Consider the following 18,087-nt stretch of genomic DNA (forward strand, 5'->3'; position numbering starts at 1 on the left):
CTAAGCAGAAGGGGATGTTTCTACAAAGATTTCTTAACAATAAGTCCTTTCACCCAATCAGATTTACCTTCCCACAAAGGGGTAAAGAAGGCTAGATGCTGACCATACTTGCTTAGCTGTAATTAGCACTTGTGACTCGCCCAAATCCTAGATCATGTTTCCCCTAAATTTCATGTTATTCCCTAAGTTTTTCAAATCCAGGGCTAAGGGGTTTGCCAGGATGAGGTTTTAAGTGTTCACACAGGGGAAGTCCCTGGCAAACCAGGACAGCGGTCACTACATTGAATTGTAAAGCATCCTAAATAACCCTGCCACTGCTCCCAGATACTAGTCTGTGCCAACCAGTGGAGAAAAGGCATTCTCCATTACTACCACGGCAAATGCTGCTGTACTTGCCTTGGCTACTCCCTATCTTTTCCAGGCATCACTCCCCTTCACCTGCTGGTGGACACTTTGTCCAGCTGACAATGCAGATATTTTCAAACTTTAAGGTGAATAAAAATCATATGGAGGGCCTGTTATAACAGAGATCACTGAGCCCCACTAGAGTTGCTGATTCCATAGGGCTGGGATAGGGCCCTAAAACTTGAATATCTGACACATTATCAGGGGACGCTGGTAAAGCTGGTCAAGTTGTTACTGAATGCAGGTTCATGTGTCTGAAGCACAGTGAGGCCAAACAAACCTAAAGGTTGGAGTCTGGAGAAGAGAAAGGTTTATTGCAGGATCGAGCAAGGAGAGGGGTGGTCCGTGTTCCAAAACCCCTGAAATCTCCAAAGGATTTCAGCAAAGCATTTTTAAGGGCCAGGTGAGGGAGGGACATCCCAGGGCATGTGATCAGCTCGTGCACAATCCTCTGATTGGCTGATGTTGAGGCCACAAGGCAGGTAACATTATCCATCCTTAGGTGCCAGGAGGTCTGAGGGCTACGTGCTCATGATCATCAAGGAGTTCATTTCTTCCATTGGGTGGTGGTTTTTAGCATCTGAAAACTCAAGAAATATGCCTGAGATACTATTATCTGAGTACTTCAGAGAGAAACTACAATAGAGGATATGGGGGATGGGTCTGTCCTAGGAAGGCCCCATAGGGTACTGCTTGGTTACAAGGTGACCATACTTTGAGAACCACTGCTCTAGTGGCTTGGAATGTTAAGAAAGCAATGGAAGAATCCCTTCCCAGATCTAGATTCTAGTATCACCAGCTATTTTGGTGGGAGGAAGGGTAAGTTTTGTCCTTGCTTGGACTTCTTGTTCATTTATATCAAAGCCTATTTGAGGCAGTGCGTTCGGCAGTCCTGCAGATCTGTCTTTTGCTTCAACAGTGTTTGGAATGAACAGACCCAGGGACGCTCCTTGCTCCAGCCCCCGACCACCTTCCAACCTTTCTTCCTTTCGCAACCTTTGGAATCAGACACTCAGCTATCCTCAGCCTCCAGGACAGGCCAACACCAGTTTTTGAGCTTAGCTCCTTATCACTGATCAACCACGAGTTCACAGGTTCGTCAGAATTATTCCACCGAGGTGGAGGCCGCCGTCCACCGCCTGTTCAACATGCATCTGTGGACACTTACCTCTCTCTGAGCATCTATTTCGACAGCAACAATGGGACTCTGGACAGTATGGGCCACATTTTTCGCCAACTGGCTGAGGAGAAGTGTGAGGGCACCCAGCGCCTCTTGAAAATGCAAAACCAGTGCTGCGGCCGCGCCCTCTTCCAGGATGCGCAGAAGCCTTCTCAGGATGAGTGGGGTAAAACCCAGGATGCTGTGGAAGCCGCCATTCTTAGGGAGAAGAATCTGAACCAGGCACTAACGGATCTGCGCGCCCTGGGTCCTGCCCGTGCAGACTCCCAGTTCTGTGATTTCCTGGAGAGCCGCTTCCTGGAGGAGCAGGTAAAACTCATCCAGAAGATGGGAGACCACCTGACCAACCTCCGCAGGCTGGCTGGTCCGCAGGCTGTGCTGGGCGAGTATCTCTTTGAAAGGCTCACCCTCGAGCCAAACAGGAGTCTCTGAAGTCCAGCCGCGTCTGAGGAGACCCTCTGGCGTCAGAGCTTCTGCCTGAAGCCCCGCTCTGCAGCCACTAGGCAGCTTTGTAACCGCCCTGGAGCCCTCTCCCAAGCCTTGGACCAAATGGAAACAATAATGCTTTTTGCAGAAGGAAAAAAAAAAGCCTATTTGAAATACAAACAGAATAAAGTGAAAAAAAGAAATATATACATATATTCACGTTCTTTTAACATATGAATTGCCCCACTTTATCTGTGTGAAATAAGTTTGTTCCCATTATTGGGCTGGTTCTCAAGCTTTGCTGCTCGTTTGAATTACCTAAAGAGCTTTGAAGAAAAACATTGGTGTCTGGGTCCCAGCCCCAGAGATTTTGATTCAGTAGGTCTAGGGAGGAGCCTGGGCACGGGAAGGTCTCAGAGTTCCCCAGGTGATTCTAATGTGCAGCAACTTTGTGAACCACCTCTTGGCTTCAATGCAGCTAGTCATCAGATATTAAATCTAAGACACATGGACTACTAGTGCGTGAGCTCTGTCGCTAGGTGTATTCCATTTTCTTTCTCCTGGAAGATTCGTGCCAGGGAAAATGATTGATAGTTGTGTTACTTCTCTGAAATGGATGGAAATTTCCAATTAGCGTGAACAGGGGAGGGTGAATGGGTGAATGCAATAAGGTGTATCATTTACGTATTGCCCTATGTGTATGGCTAGAAGCTTTTGCAACTGAGGTCTGCCCTACTTTTCATGCTAATGGTAATGCTTGTCCTCCTAATGCAGCCATAAACTTTATAAGCCCATAGGTAGACAGCATCACAAAATATTTACCCCTCCCCACTGGCCCACTCTCAAGCTTCACTCCCCTTCCCCAATACACAAATGTACATCAATGCGCTTGAGACCAATATCAACATACTGACCTTCAATTCTTCTACTCTGCAGCTTCCCTCTTATCAGGAGATGTCAGCATTTAGTGCAAGGACAAATGCTTGCCTCTTGAGGAGTAATGTAGACAAAGCCTCCAAGAGACAAATAGCCCTCAGGGAGGGGGAAAAAGTCTTTCAAAAAGGTTGATGCCCAGAGGAGGCATTTTCAGTCATCTCAGCTTAGAGGTCAAATATCCAAAATTAAAAAGGTTAAAAAAAAGAAGAAGAAAGCAAGGAAGAAAAGAAGGAAACAATTTTCTTATCTCATAGTAATAAGGCAGTTTTCCTTAAAAAAAAAAAGACTTAAATTCTCTTTCCTAATCAAAATGTGCTTTTCCATCTTTAGACTATTCCTCTTATATCCTGTATTATTCATGATGTTTAATTCTTGAAATAGCACATGGCTGAAAACAGAAGCTAACCTCTTGTTCACTATGAATTGAATCTTCTTTTCCTAGGACCCGTCTACAATGTACAATTTGGGGTTGGCCAACATAATTATTTTCTCTGAAATACGTTACAGCATTTTGCCTTTTCAATATATAGTTATACAATACATTGATAACACAACATATTTAATATAGTCAATATAGTAAATACAGCTATAACACACATGATATGATGCCACTTTGGTGATTTTCTTCATCCATGTAATTCTGAAATTTGACAGTATAGTTTTCATATTCTAATGAGCTGAGTATTACCTTTGCAAGGATAGAAAAATAAAATAAATTCATAATATTCTTGTGTGGTTTGCCCCTGGGGTGGATTACCATAATGGGGGGATATTTGAGCCTTTCCCCAAGTCATTAAAAATCCTCCAGCGAGCAGCCCCTTGTCCTCTCCAGGGAGTGGGGGGAAAGGATCTTTAATCATAATAATCCTGGGGGGAGAAATCTCGGAAATAAGACATCTGCTTCTGTGCCTTGTTGTTTTGCAGAATAGCAATGATTGCCTTAGCAGCTTCTATTGCCATATGTATACAATAAGTAAATGAACAGAAAATTGAATGAACGCATAAAAGAAGGATAAACCCACCCAGCTTAACAAACCCACTCTCTCACCTGCTGTGCCCCGAAACATGAAAGAAAGAATCATGGGATCATAAGGATTAATAAAATAACAGTCTCTGTTAACAATATTGACAGGAGGTATAAGGATAATTTGTCTGATGTGGGACCAACAGCTTAACTAACTGCTTAATTCTTTTTTTTAAGGGCAATTCATTCATTTATTGTTTAAAGATTGTAAGACATCTGAATTTTTGTAGCACAATTTAAATGTTTTACTTTTTTGATAAAGCAGAGTATAATAGCAAAAACAATTAGTTTCCAGTAATATCTATATCTCTATTCAGAATTAAGTCTTCCACAGACATGTAACCTGGAAACAAAAGCCTGTTACAATAAGCAAAGCTTCAACGGAGTGGCTACTTTTTGGGCCAGGGAAAGGTTCATCCCTATAGGAGGATGATGTGCTATGTAAAATGGCTGCAAGGTCACAGCCTTGAGGGCGTTGGAAGTCTACTATCCTATTCCACATTACGTAGTTCAGGGAACTTCAAATGTCTGTTCATCTGCAACCAAGCTGGCAACCTTTAACTGATATTTCAAGCAGGTAAGAAATAAATGAAAAGAAATCCCTACATTGATGTTCCTTGATTTACACTGTTAAATGGTTCATTAACATGTAATTCTGGCTAAGAATTACATTTGAGACTCCTTGCTCAGATTTTGGTTAACAGTACAAATCTTTCAGAAATTCATGTTTTTATTAATCAATCATTTGTCAGCTAGGATACGTTCAGGCATCAGCTGCAACATCAAAATAGGTGCACTGCCTCAGCGCTTTGGAAAGACATAATCTAAAACACTAATAGCAGACAAAATATCTGTTACTAGACAGCATATGTGCAGTACAGCAAGACAAAAACATATTCATATGTGCCACGGACCAGCCTCAGAAAGAGGATTTCACCGCCCAGGGTCAGAAGGGACGGGGTAAGGAACTGAAGTAGCACCGACGAATGGGGTCAGAAGGACCAAGACAACTGACGGTTGCAAGGCAAGTTTTATTATGCTACAGTTGCAGATTATATAGACTAGAAAAGGGAAGGTTGCCAGACGGTGGTTTACATTATCTAATGACTGTCTCGGCTCAAGGTTAACTTCCCTGGCAGAAAACCCATAAACCCAGAATCATCCAAAATAACCTGCACGTGCAGGGTGGAGACAGATTGGCTTGTCTCATTTTACATACTTTCTGATTTCTGGACCCTGGTGATTTATCTCCCGTGGAATGGAACAAGGAGGGGAACAAGTAGGGACAGTCCCTTCGAGCAGCAGCGGCATGCCTGGCATGTCTGTAGCCTGCTCTCAAGGCTGATTGCTTCCCACAGGTCCCCCTTCTTTATTTTTTAATTTTTGCTGCAAAATAATTCCATGAAGCTTAGTGCCGAGAGTAGTATACTGAAGCATGAGGATACGAAACAGACATGAGAAGATTATTATCAATAATAGGCAAATTATGGCCAGGGTAATAACTCCTGACAACCCTCTAGTAATCCACGACTAAGGGTTTAACCACTTTAAATGATCCAGTAAAGTTTGAATTACATCTTCTGGTGAAATATCATCAAGATGTGCATGTTGTATATCCTGAATTTCAGCATTTAATTTCTTAAGATCAAGACTAATATTATTATCTGACCAAACATTCAGCAGATGCATTTTTACTTTTTCCCATTCCCAAATACAGTCATTGTACTTGTAAGGAATAACACAAATCCACGTATACTTTGCATGACAAGCTAAACGCATCCTCAATTTTAATGCTGCCATCTGATCTCCAATCCTCAAAATTGCGTTTTTAAATTCATCTAACTTGTTATTAATCTGTAAATCTATGTGACTTTGTAAAGATTAAGCAAGACTGGTATTTTGAGATAATTGATTAGCAAAGTGAGCATGATTAATACTCTGTGAAAGAGCAAGACGGGCAGTAGCCGCGGTAGCAGACAGAGCAGCCAAGGCAAGTAAACTTACTATTAGCCACCCAATAAAGCGTCTCCTTCTCTGCAAGGCTTTAGAGAGTTCCACCCATGCCTGTACTCCAGTATCTTCATACCAAGGTTCTCTCAGATGTACAGGCACCATAACATATATGGGTTGCCTTAGTATAAGCACAGATTGTGTTCCTGCAGAAGGGAACATACAACTGCTAAAAATACAATGAACACAGCTAATATTATATCCTCCTTTGGAAGAATTACCAATGTTAATAGAACCAATCAAAAGTGTATATGGAGGAGCAACACAAGTTATAACAGGTGTATTGGAATAAGTTAGAGCTAGTTTCCATATATCCCAGTTCTTTTGAAATGTGATAAACCTATCTATGATGGGAATAGAAGAGAGAAGAATTGACCCCTTGGTATGATCTGTAGTACACCATATTTGGTTATTATTCCAAGATGCATTGCAACATTCAAAATTGGATCCAGCAAAGTTAATGGTCATAAAAGGAGGAAATTGAGGTTTTGATTTTCTGTTAAGAATAGTAACCTTATGTCCAACTATAAGTATCCCTTGTCCTCCAAGTAAATGCTTCATACAGAAATAATTTCCTGAATCTTCACCTGGAACCTTGGCTATAGTAATAGCGGAATCCCAAAGTGGCGAGGCATATGAGATTCGACCTCTAATATTAATAGCTTGCCCATTTTTATACCAAATGATGGTATCCTTAAGATCCTCTCGTCGGCTGGTAGCCGGGCCTGTAAGAGTAATGTTGGTTCCTGTAAAATGAAGGTTCACAAAAGCAAAACAGTGTAATAAATGAATGATAACATGTTTAGTAGCTTCTCGGGTCTGTGCTGTAGCACAGAGGAAACCAGAATAAGTATCAATAGTGACATGAACAAATTGTAATTTCCCAAAAGACGGGCTATGAGTAACATCCATTTGCCATAAATAACTAGGTAATAATCCACGAGGATTAACACCATAATGTGGAACAGGAAGGTGAGGTAAGCACTGTGGGCATTGCTTAACAATTTGTCGGGTGGCTTCACGAGTAAGGGAAAATTCTTTGCGTAACGTAGCCGCCGACTGATGGTGTAAAGCATGCGACTGCTGTGCTGCTTGTGAAGCAGTTTGATCATAACTTACCATAATATGAGGGTGTCCAGGACATGGACCATGAGTATCAACAGTATGAAGATAATGAATGCAATACCTTAGCCATTCTTGACAGCATGACGAACGGAAAGGAGGAGGACGGTAATTTGGGATATGTCCTGCTTTAGGGAAAAGAGACTGAGGAGGAAGAGTAACTTTAACTTTATTTTTGGGAGGAAAACGCACAGGATAAAGATCACGTTTAGATCGAGTTAAAACATCTGCAGTCACATTAAGTTTAGACAATGGACCAGGCAAGTTAGAATGAGCACGGATATGCAGAGCTGCAACACGGCCATCGTGGGAACGAATAAGCTGTTGAAGCAAACGAAAAGAGGATGATAATTCAGGGTCATTAGTATGTCCTCTGGTCACAGTCTCCAGAAGAAATAATAAGCTGATAAGATATTTACTATCAGAAAACAAATTAAAAGATATAGAAGGCAAATGTTTAAAAGCCATCATGACAGCATACAGTTCAACACGTTGAGCTGAAGTCAAGGAAGTTTGTTTAATGAGTTTTGTTCCGTCGTCAGTGATTACAGTAGCCCCTCCTGAAGAAGAACCGTCTGTAAAAACCAAAGGTACATGAGGAATAGGCTGTTGCCTAATTATAGAAGGAAAGATATAACAGTTAACTTTGTCGAATTGGATCAATTTATCAGCAGGGTAATGGCATTCCAAGGCACCTGAAAATCCTGCAAGAGCAAGACCCCATTCATTACTATGTTGAAAAAGCCAATTTTGTTGACTAACTGAATAAGGGATAATAATTTGAGAAGGTTCTATACCCAGAAGTTGTAAGCATCTAGTTCTACCTTGCATTATTAGCTTACTACTAAGTTCAAAATAAGGGTTAATAACCTTAGAGGATGTAGTTTTCATATGAATCCATTCAATAATGCCAACAGTTTGCCATAAGATGGCAGTAGGCACATGAGGTGTTGGACAAGCAATTAAAGAAATTGGCAGGTGAGTATGCATTCGAGTTAACTGTGCAGAGCTGATAGCTCTATTAACTACTTGTAAAGCTTGAAGTGCTTCTGGAGTCATAGAGCGTGAAGTAGAAGGATCTGAGTCACCTTTAAGAATATCAAACAAAGGCTCTAATTGAGCAGTAGTAAGTTTTAAGGAAGGCCTTGGCCAATTAATATCTCCAAGTAATTTTTGAAAATCCTTTAATGTTTTTAAATTATCAACTCGAATTTGCAGTTTCTGAGGCCTAATGGTAGTGTTATCAATATATTTTCCCAAATAGAAAAATGGAGATTGTCTTTGAATTTTTTCTGAGGCAATGACCAAGCCAAATGATTGTAAGGATTGTTGTAAAAATGGAAAAGCAGTCTCTAATAAAGAAATATTATCAGTGGCTAAAAGTATATCATCCATATAATGTATGAGATATAACGTTGGAAACCTTTTTCTCACAGGAGTTAAGGCCTGAGCCACATAGTTTTGGCATAATGTAGGACTATTTGCCATGCCCTGAGGCAATACTTTCCATTGAAAGCTCCTCATGGGCTCCTTAAAATTTAAGGAAGGCAAGCTAAAAGCAAAATGTTTTCTATCTTCAGGAAACAAAGGAATAGTGAAAAAAACAATCTTTTAAATCTATAACTAAAAGATGATAATCGTGTGGTATGGCTGTTGGAGAGGGTAGGCCTGCTTGAAGAGCTCCCATTATTAGCATAGTTTTATTAACAGCTCTTAGATCCGGTAATAACCTATATTTTCCAGATTTTTTCTTGGTAATAAAAATAGGAGTATTCCAAGGACTATTGGAAATTTCTAAATGCCCTAATTGTTTCAGTACTAATTGTTCTGCAGCTTCTAATTTCTCCTTTGTGAGGGGCCATTGGTCCACCCATACAGGGTCATCACTCAGCCAAGTAATTGGATCGGCAGTGAGTGGAGGAGAATCCAAGGCCCCTAAGAAAAACACAAACCTTGTCTATCATATTTTATTTTCACATCAGTAGGATAGACAGGTCCTTGTTGATTTGTTCCCAGCCCTTTTGTGGGAAGAAATCCTTGATCCAACATCATATTAGAGACTTGAGAATTTGGACTATAAAGTAATACTCCCATTTCTTTTAATATATCTCGGCCCCAGAGGTTTAAAGGCAGCCTAGGCAAAACATAAGGCTGGAAGTATCCTGAATGGCCCTCACTATCTTGCCATAATAACTGACTACTTTGCATAGGAGAAGAACTCTGTCCTATTCCTTGAAGTTCTGTAATAGTAGGACTAACGGGCCAATGTTTATGCCAGTGAATCTGTGTCATAACAGAGACATCAGCTCCAGTGTCTAACAAACCTGAAAAAACCTTTCCATTAATGGTTCATTTCCTTTCTGGATGTTCTTTCCCTATCTTCTGAATCCAGTAGGCAGCATTAGATGATCCAAAAGCCTTTGTGTCTCTCTTTTGATGTTGTAAAATTTGTCCATGAGGTACAAAGGGCAAAAGTAGCAATTGTGCAATTTTATCCCCAGGAGAAATCATTATTATATTTTTAATAGTTTGTGCCATGATTTTTATTTCTCCTTCGTAGTCACAATCTATGACTCCTGGCATAATAGTTAAACCCTTCATGGTGACACTACTTCTTCCCAATAGTAGTCCCATCAAACCCTTGGGTAAAGGTCCATAGATGCCCGTAGAGAAGGCCTGAGGACCCATTTCAGGAGTTAATACATATCGGGCGGAGGTACTGTGGTCCAGTCCTGCGCTTCCTGCTGTTTCTCTGGAGAGCAAAGATATTGTATGTTTTTGTTTTTGGTTAATGTCTGATTGATAGTTTGAGGAGGATACACAGACATTGCCCCTATTATCTGTTGGGGCCGGGGAAGGCCCCGGGAGGAGTTTCCCGACAGTGGTGTTCCATCCTTGTGGGCCACTGAGCGACCAACAATCGCGTGCCCAACGTTTTCCCCTATTGCATTTAGGGCATAAACCAGGGATTTTCTGACCATCTGGAGGGTTTTGAGTAGGGAAGGAAGGACCAGGGTTACAGTGAAAAGATCTACATTCTCCAGCAAAATGACCTGCCTTTCCGCATTTAAAACTAGTCTTTGTTCTCTTTGGATTGTTTTTAAACCCCACTTTAGTTGATGCTGCAGCCATAGCAGCACCCTGTATATAAGCAGGCCCAATGTCTGCACAAAGGCGAATATAATCCTCCAATGTTCCCCGTTTTCTCCAAGGTCGAATCGCAGCCTGACATGCATTATTAGCATTTTCAAAAGCAAGTTGCTTAACTACAATTGTACCAGTGAGTCCATCCACAATGAGTCTCCCCACCGGCTGTAACAATCTATCTACAAAATCAGCATATGGTTCATCAGGTCCCTGTCTAATTTTTGAAAGATCCTCAGTTTTGTGTGTAGAAGATAATTTCCTCCAGGCTTGTAATGCCAAATGATTTATTTGAGGATAAGCAACAAAGAGATAAGTTAATCGAACTTGTAAAGAAATATATGGTCCTTCCCCAATCAGCATATGATAATCAACTGGAATATCATGGGTAGCATTCTTTTCTGCTTGTTCAGCAGCCTGTTCATAAAAATCAAACTTCCATATTAAATAATCTCCACCATTTAAACAAGCTCGTGCAATAGACTGCCAATCAGCAGGGGGAAGAGCTTCTCCTGTAATAGTGTCAACCATAGCAGTAGTAAAAGGAGCAGTGGGCCCATATTGAGCACAAGCAGATTTTAAATCTTTCAAAACTTTAAAAGGAAGAGCCTGATGCTCCCTAATAGCCTGTTGAGGATTATTAGGATCAGGTCTTTCCGTGACAGGACAACAGAAAATAGGATCTTCTCCTCGTTTTATTGCTGCTTGTACAGCACGTTGCAAGGGACTGAGCAGTTTTACAGATGGAGAATTTTGAGGAAGACAGTCCTTACTAATTTGCAGCTTTTTCACTGACTTATCTATTATAGCCATTAGAAAATCATCTTCAGGATACTTCTCTCTTTTATGTTTAAAAGCCTCATCTGTTAAGTCAAAATGTTCCTCTTCATCTGAAATATTTAAATTTATTAGCTCTTTTGGTTTAGGAAGTGGCGACACAGTAGCTGATAATACAGTCGTTTCTTCTGTCAGAGGCTTATGTTTTTCTGACTTTACATTCAAATCAACACTATCATGAGAAGAACCTAAACATATTTTTATCAGATTCCACAAACTAAATGTAACAACGGCAGTATGAGTAGGCCCTCGAGACTCATAATAATTTTTAAAATCTTCTCCAACTTTCTGCCAGATTTCTATGTCACAGAGCCGCCATCAGGAAACCAGGGAGATACATCATGGATATGCTGCAAAAATTCAGTCAACTGTGAGGTAGAAACTTTATTACCCCGAGCTTTAAGCATCGAAAGTAAAACCGGAGCAAATAATTCACGCTCCTTTGAGCCCTTTTGCCCCATCTTATTTTACTTCTGACTGTTGCCTTATGCCTCTGTTAGTTTCACTTTTACTCGTGTCCACACATATTTTGCATAAGGGTTCTCTTACCTGCACTTTCTTTTTCTTTTCATTGGCTTCACGCTTCAGGTCCCTGTTCAGGCGCCACTTGCCGCGGACCAGCCTCAGAAAGAGGATTTCACCGCCCAGGGTCAGAAGGGACGGGGTAAGGAACTGAAGTAGCACCGACAAATGGGGTCAGAAGGACCAAGACAACTGACGGTTGCAAGGCAAGTTTTATTATGCTACAGTTGCAGATTATATCGACTAGAAAAGGGAAGGTTGCCAGACGGTGGTTTACATCATCTAATGACTGTCTCGGCTCAAGGATAACTTCCCTGGGAGAAAACCCATAAACCCAGAATCATCCAAAATAACCTGCACGTGCAGGGTGGAGACAGATTGGCTTGTCTCATTTTACATTCTTTCTGATTTCTGGGCCCTGGTGATTTATCTCCCGTGGAATGGAACAAGGAGGGGAACAAGTAGGGACAGTCCCTTCGAGCAGCGGCGGCATGCCTGGCATGTCCGTAGCCTGCTCTCAAGGCTGACTGCTTCCCACACATATGTTGGCTTGTTTAAGCCTCAAGCCCTCGATCCTTTGATGAAATACAATAATTTCATTCCTATGGTTTTCAATACCAAAAACTCAACCTCCAGGAGGGCTAAAGTCTAATTTGTACTCCAAACCAAGTAGCAGTGCAGTTCGCTACTACTGAGGCTGAATCCATAAAGACTTCAAGACCACGACCAGAAGACAAGTTATTATATATAATACCCTAGAAGGCCTGAAACATAATTATCATATACATAGCTGGTCCTTCAGAGCTTTTCACCTATAACATGTTTTTTGATGAAAGTTATTTAATGTACTGGAGATAACTGTGACTTACTGATCAAATATTTGAATACTTATACTTACCTGGGATTTCATTTCTGCTGAAAGAAAAAGGAAGAACAGGACTCACCTAAAAAAAACAAACTTTAGAAATGAAAGTAAAAATCTTATCACACACTCTCACTTTTGGAAGCAGCATAGAGGGGCAGTCAATGGTAAAACACTGGTGAAATAGGTCAAAACTCTAGGCCAAAAATCCATTATTATTATCGTCAGTGACAGTACCACAACTGTGCCCTTCATAATTAATAAGCACTCCTAACAATCTTCATTTGGCACCAGATGATGTGTTGAAGAGAAACATTCTGGGAGGTTTTGAATCACACTTGGTATTTTGTTAGCCAAGTTACAGGAGAATTTTTAAAGTGGGGGGAAGGGAAGAAGGAAATGGACCAGAAAAAGAATTGAAGCCATCATCTACAGACCAACAAAGCACTGAGAGTTCCAAACGTTATGTCAGACACTAAAGTGACTGATAGAGGCTCAAGTGGTTTATAAAACCTATAAAAAGACTACACCAGCAAAGTCCCCATTTATCGGTAGAGTTCAGAAACTAAAACAAGGAATATTTTAGCTTAAAACCTTATCTCAAGAGAATCATATACACTTCACATGAATAAAAATACCTGAAACCAAACATTTTTAAAAGCTCCAATACCCAAAATATAAAGAAAAAAATTAATTCAGAAGACTCAATCAATCCGTGATAATCACAAAACGGCCGGGCAATCTCTATCTCCCTTCCACATTAACCATCCATCCCCTGGAAGACCAAGGGAGATCAGACCTTCCAGACTTACCTTCCAGACTCACCTTCCAGACCTTCCAGACACCTGGCTGCTGCAAAATTCGATGGAGACTCCTTGTGGAACAGCAGTTTCGCATCTCTTGGGTTTCTCCCTATCGTGATCATGCAGGAAGCAAGTCTGGCTGTGCTATTTTTTATCATTGTCTGTCACCCATCTGCACCATGATATTGAAAAAGTAGTTCCCTTTCCCCCAGAAGGTTGAGGCTCAGCTACAGGGGTAATTCTCCTGGGCACACAGTCATTATTTAGGCCGACTCAGTGACTTCAACCGGCTTAATCATGTGATCAGGTTTGTTGCCAGCTGCATAATGCTCCCACATCTGTAGGTAGAGCCGCTCTAGTTCCATTGTATATTGTTTGGTGTTGAACAGAGGGCTAGATGTTCTCTGCTTCCAGACTTTGCCACGAATTTTCTTCAGGTATTCGAGATCAGTTCCCAGTTTCACAGCTATCTCTTCATATTCTTGCCGATTTTTAGCAATCAGCTCAAGACAGCCTAAACAAGTGAGCTGGGAACCTGCAACTCGGGAAGCAAGAGTCTCTCCTGGCATAGTCACCATGGGGGTCCCTGCCCAAAGGACATCCATCCCTGTGGTGTGGCCATTACAGAGTGGAGTGTCCAAGCAGACATCAGCCAGCTGGCCTCTCCGAACATGTTCCTCTTTAGGAGCAACAGGGGAAAAAATGATACGGTTTGGGGGAAGGCCCATATTTTGTGCGTACTGTTGAATATTAGCTTCTCCTGCTGCTGGAAAACGCAACAGCCACAGTACACTATTGGGAACACGCTTCAGAATATTTGCCCACATCTGCAAAGTAGATGGGTCAATTTTGTATAACTGATTAAAGTTACAGTACACAATGGCATCTTCCGGTAACCCGTACTGAGAACGTGTGGTTACAATAATGGTACGGGGAACCTCCTCTCCAGTGGCAGCCTTATTGTTGATCAGGGTAATTGCCAGGCCATTGCTAATACTGAATCCATTCATTGTAATCTGAATTTGTCCTCTGTTAATCATTTCAATAACTGCTTCTGCAACAGTATTCATAGGAATGACAGGCATATTAAGAGCTGTATTACTGCTGTCTGCGTTGTCTTCTCCATCAGGACATTTCATCTTGACTATTTGCACATCTGATAGACTATCAAGAAATGCTTGGAGGTCGATGCCACTCAGCACAATCCGATTGTCATAAATGTGCCCATTGGACTTAAAATCGATGACGGCTTTTTTCTTCAGGTGAGGGAACATATTAGCATGATCACCAATAAAGAACGTATGGGGCATATAAGCCAGTTTCTCAGAATACTGCTCAGCAACTTCAGCAGGTGACGTTTCCTGATCAGTGATGATATAATCCATGAAAAGCACGCCACTAGTCCCAGGGTACCCCAGCCACATTGCCTGAATAGGAGCTGGCCTGAGAGCAAAGAGTTCATTTCGAGCACCCCTGGTATAACCATTCATATTTACAAGGATGTGTATACCATCTTGATGGATGCGATCAGCTGCTTTCCCATTGCATGGAATCTGAGAAAGATCAGTGAAATGATTGGCTTCTGCCATCACCTTCGCTCGGAAGTTTGTGCCATCATGTGGGCTCAGGGCATAACAGAATATCTCAAATTTATCAGGACTGTGCATGCCTGGAATAGACTGCATAAGGTGAGAAGTAGGATGGTTCCCAAAGTCAGAACTCACGTATCCTACACGCAGTCGACCATCACTGAGCTTCAAGTCTGTTATATGTTCATACGGTGGTTTATGAAGGGCACTTATATTAGCCAAGCAGAGGTTCCCATGCCTCTCAGCAATAGCCTTCCTGAAGCCATGAGGAAGAGGATAGAGCATACTATGATGAGGCTGCACAGAAGGCAACCTATTCTTCTCCAACTGGTCAGCCACAATGCTGACCAACTTCTTCATTCGCTCATCATAGTCTGTCCAATCACAGACAACCTGCAGGCAATGAGCCAAATTACAATAAGCGTCAGGAAAATCAGGTTGAAGCTTCAGAACAGTGCGATAAGAAGCAATTGCTTCTGGAATATTCCCTGAATCCTGGTGAATGGAAGCCAGATTGCTGTGGGCATCCGCAAATGCAGGGTTGATCTGCACGGCACGAGTATAACACTCTAAGGCTCCCTGAACATCCTGCATCTCCCATAGAGTGTTTCCCATATTACAGTACGCATCAGCAAAGGTAGGACTGATTCGAATAGCCTCCTTATAATGCATCAGAGCTTCGTGCAGTTTTCCCTGCTGCTTCAATACACTTGCTAAATTTGAATGGGCATCAGCAAAGTCTGGGCAGAGCTCTAATGCTTTACGATACAAGTGAACCGCGTCTTCACTGTTTCCCTGTTCTCCTTTGATATTGGCTAGGTTATTCAGAGAGTCTGCATGGGTGGGACACAGCCGGAGAGCTGTACGATAACAATCTTCTGCTTCAGCAACACTGCCCTTCTCTTTGAGAGCGTTGGCTAAGTTGCAGTAAGCATCAGGGAAATGTGGTTGCAATTCAATAGCTCGCCTGTAGGTGTCTATTGCCAGATCCATCAGGCCTTGCTCATAGTATACACAAGCCAGGTTGCCATGTACCACTGCATGATTTGGACTCAAGCTTAGGGCACGAAGGTAAGCTGCCACAGCTCTGTCAAAAATCCGTGCCTCATTGAAGACATTTCCTAAATTGATATAAGCATCCAGAAAATTGGGGTCAAGGGTGACAGCCTTTTCAAAGTGATGAATTGCAAGCCAAATCTCCCCTTGTGCATTGAAAACACAGCCAAGATTACTCCAAGCTACTGCAAAGTTCGGTTGCATCTCAATTGCTTTCAAATAACATGCCTTGGCTTCTTCTAAGCCACCCAGGGCTTTGAGCAGGTTCCCCAGGTCACTGCGAACACAGTACAAAGAAGGATTGTACTGAAGAGCAGAGACGTAAGCTTGTACTGCTCCTTCCATGTCGCCTGCTGCTATCAAAGCGGCTGCCAGGTTAATATAACCATCGATGAAATCTGGTTTGAGACGCAATGCATGCCGGTAATGCTCAGTTGCTTCCTGCAACTGCCCTCTTTCCTTGTACACATTCCCCAAATTCGAATAGGCTTCTGCCAGAAGAGGGTTCTGTTTAATTGCCAGAGTACTAAAGTGGGCAGATCTGTCCAGCCTTCGACACTGGAAGTGTATAGATGAAAGTAATAAAAGTACACCAGTATTGCCTGGCTCTTGTCTCCAGAGCTGCATGCAGTGTCTCTCAGCTGTCTCAAAATCTCCTGCCTGATATTCTCGATGTGCCAGCTCAGCTAACCCTTGGAAGGAAAGCATACGTTTCGTTGGTTCTGTGCTGTCGGCCACGTTGCCCACGGAAGACGCCATCTGGAGCTTCTGGAGAGAGTGAAAAAAGGGAGTAATTGAGTCCCGCTGCCGCCACTACTGGCAAGAATGTTTCTAGTGGTAGCAAACACGAGCGCAGCAGCCGTACCACTGCTTTGGCACGCTTAAGCAGCGGCAACAGTTACAGGCACCGAACCTTAGGAACTATGGTTGGCCATCTACCTCTCATGCTCTTGAAATCTTAATTCTTAACCCTGCCCTCTTCCCCCATTTTTCTCCTAATCAGGGAATAAAAATTACCTATCCATTTGCCTTAGAAGAAATCAAAAGTCAGTAGGCCAAACACTTTTCAAAATATTGTTTTCTGTCCAGTTGGAAATGAAATACATGATTGACTTTTCTTCATCATTCATATAGTCAACGTGGAGAACATTAGGGCCGTGAATTTCAATACAGTAAGATGAGAAAATTTTAAATTGGCCTTCCCAAACCACTAATAAGTAACCGATGTTGTATAGAATGCTAAAATCTTAGAGACTGAGTTTGATATTTTAAAAGTTCTGCAAACATGAGCTAATTTCTCCTCATCAAATTTCTCATGCCTCAAACCTGAGTATCACTTTTTAAAAGATAAATTTATTTTTATTTATTTATTTATTTTTATCTTGGCTGCGTTGGGTCTTCAGTGCTGCGTGCAGGCTTTCTCTAGTTGCGGCGAGTGGGGGCTACTCTTTGTTGCGGTGTCCGGGCTTCTCATCACAGTAGCTTCTATTGTTGTTCCACAACTCTATGGGTTCCTTTTTAGGTCCTACGAAGAACCCTAGAAATTAGTTCATGTCATTATAGGTTTTTGCAAAATTGTCAAAAGTGAGATATTTTTATTTCCATCAGGTAAGTCCAGCGTCTATTTCTTTGTCAATTTTCCTTCTATCATATTCTGCTATGTTGGATCATATTGGATTGGTCACAGGCTTTCTTGAAATCTGGCTAAGGAGATGTTTTAAGTGAGGCTATTATGTGATTTTCAGACACCACCATATGTAACTGACTATATAATATCCCATTACAGGAATAACTTCCAGTACTCTTACTGACTACTCTACTGACTTAACTAGCACAAGACACAGAAGCGTAAGGACAAAAACCACCTTACAATATAGCCATGTCTTGCACTTCACAGCTCTCAAAGCATGTGCGTTTGAAGAAGAAAAAAAGAACTGAAAAGTATAAAACCAGAAGTTATTCTGTGGAAAATTATTTCAATCATCAGGCATGTGAAGGATAAGTCAAAGATTCAGTTTTCTTCAATGCTTAGTCAAAACGGAAATTTCCTTCTGTCAAGAATATACCCCAGGGCTTCCCTGGTGGTGCAGTGGTTGAGAGTCTGCCTGCCGATGCAGGGGACACGGGTTCGTGCCCCAGTCCGGGAAGATCCCATATGCCACGTAGCAGCT

The 18,087-nt window shown here is 41.8% G+C and overlaps 1 protein-coding gene and 1 pseudogene across 2 annotated transcripts; one reads left to right on the top strand and one right to left on the bottom strand.

Moving 5' to 3' along the window:
- Nucleotides 1-1,499: 1,499 nt before the first annotated feature.
- Nucleotides 1,500-2,183, top strand: LOC308611489 (ferritin light chain-like; annotated as a pseudogene). The gene has a single exon. The product of its transcript is annotated as a ferritin light chain-like (transcript).
- Nucleotides 2,184-13,534: 11,351 nt separating this feature from the next.
- Nucleotides 13,535-16,793, bottom strand: LOC308611492 (UDP-N-acetylglucosamine--peptide N-acetylglucosaminyltransferase 110 kDa subunit-like; the record flags this gene model as incomplete). Its single annotated transcript, XM_081260240.1, has 1 exon — nt 13,535-16,793. Exon 1 carries the CDS (start codon nt 16,673-16,675, stop codon nt 13,535-13,537), a length of 3,141 nt encoding a protein of 1,046 aa, XP_081116366.1. The 5' UTR covers nt 16,676-16,793.
- Nucleotides 16,794-18,087: the final 1,294 nt, after the last annotated feature.

The sequence above is a fragment of the Mesoplodon bidens genome (assembly GCF_964165515.1).
Source record: "Mesoplodon bidens genome assembly, contig: HAP1_SCAFFOLD_266, whole genome shotgun sequence".
In the NCBI taxonomy this organism is placed as follows: domain Eukaryota; kingdom Metazoa; phylum Chordata; class Mammalia; order Artiodactyla; family Ziphiidae; genus Mesoplodon; species Mesoplodon bidens.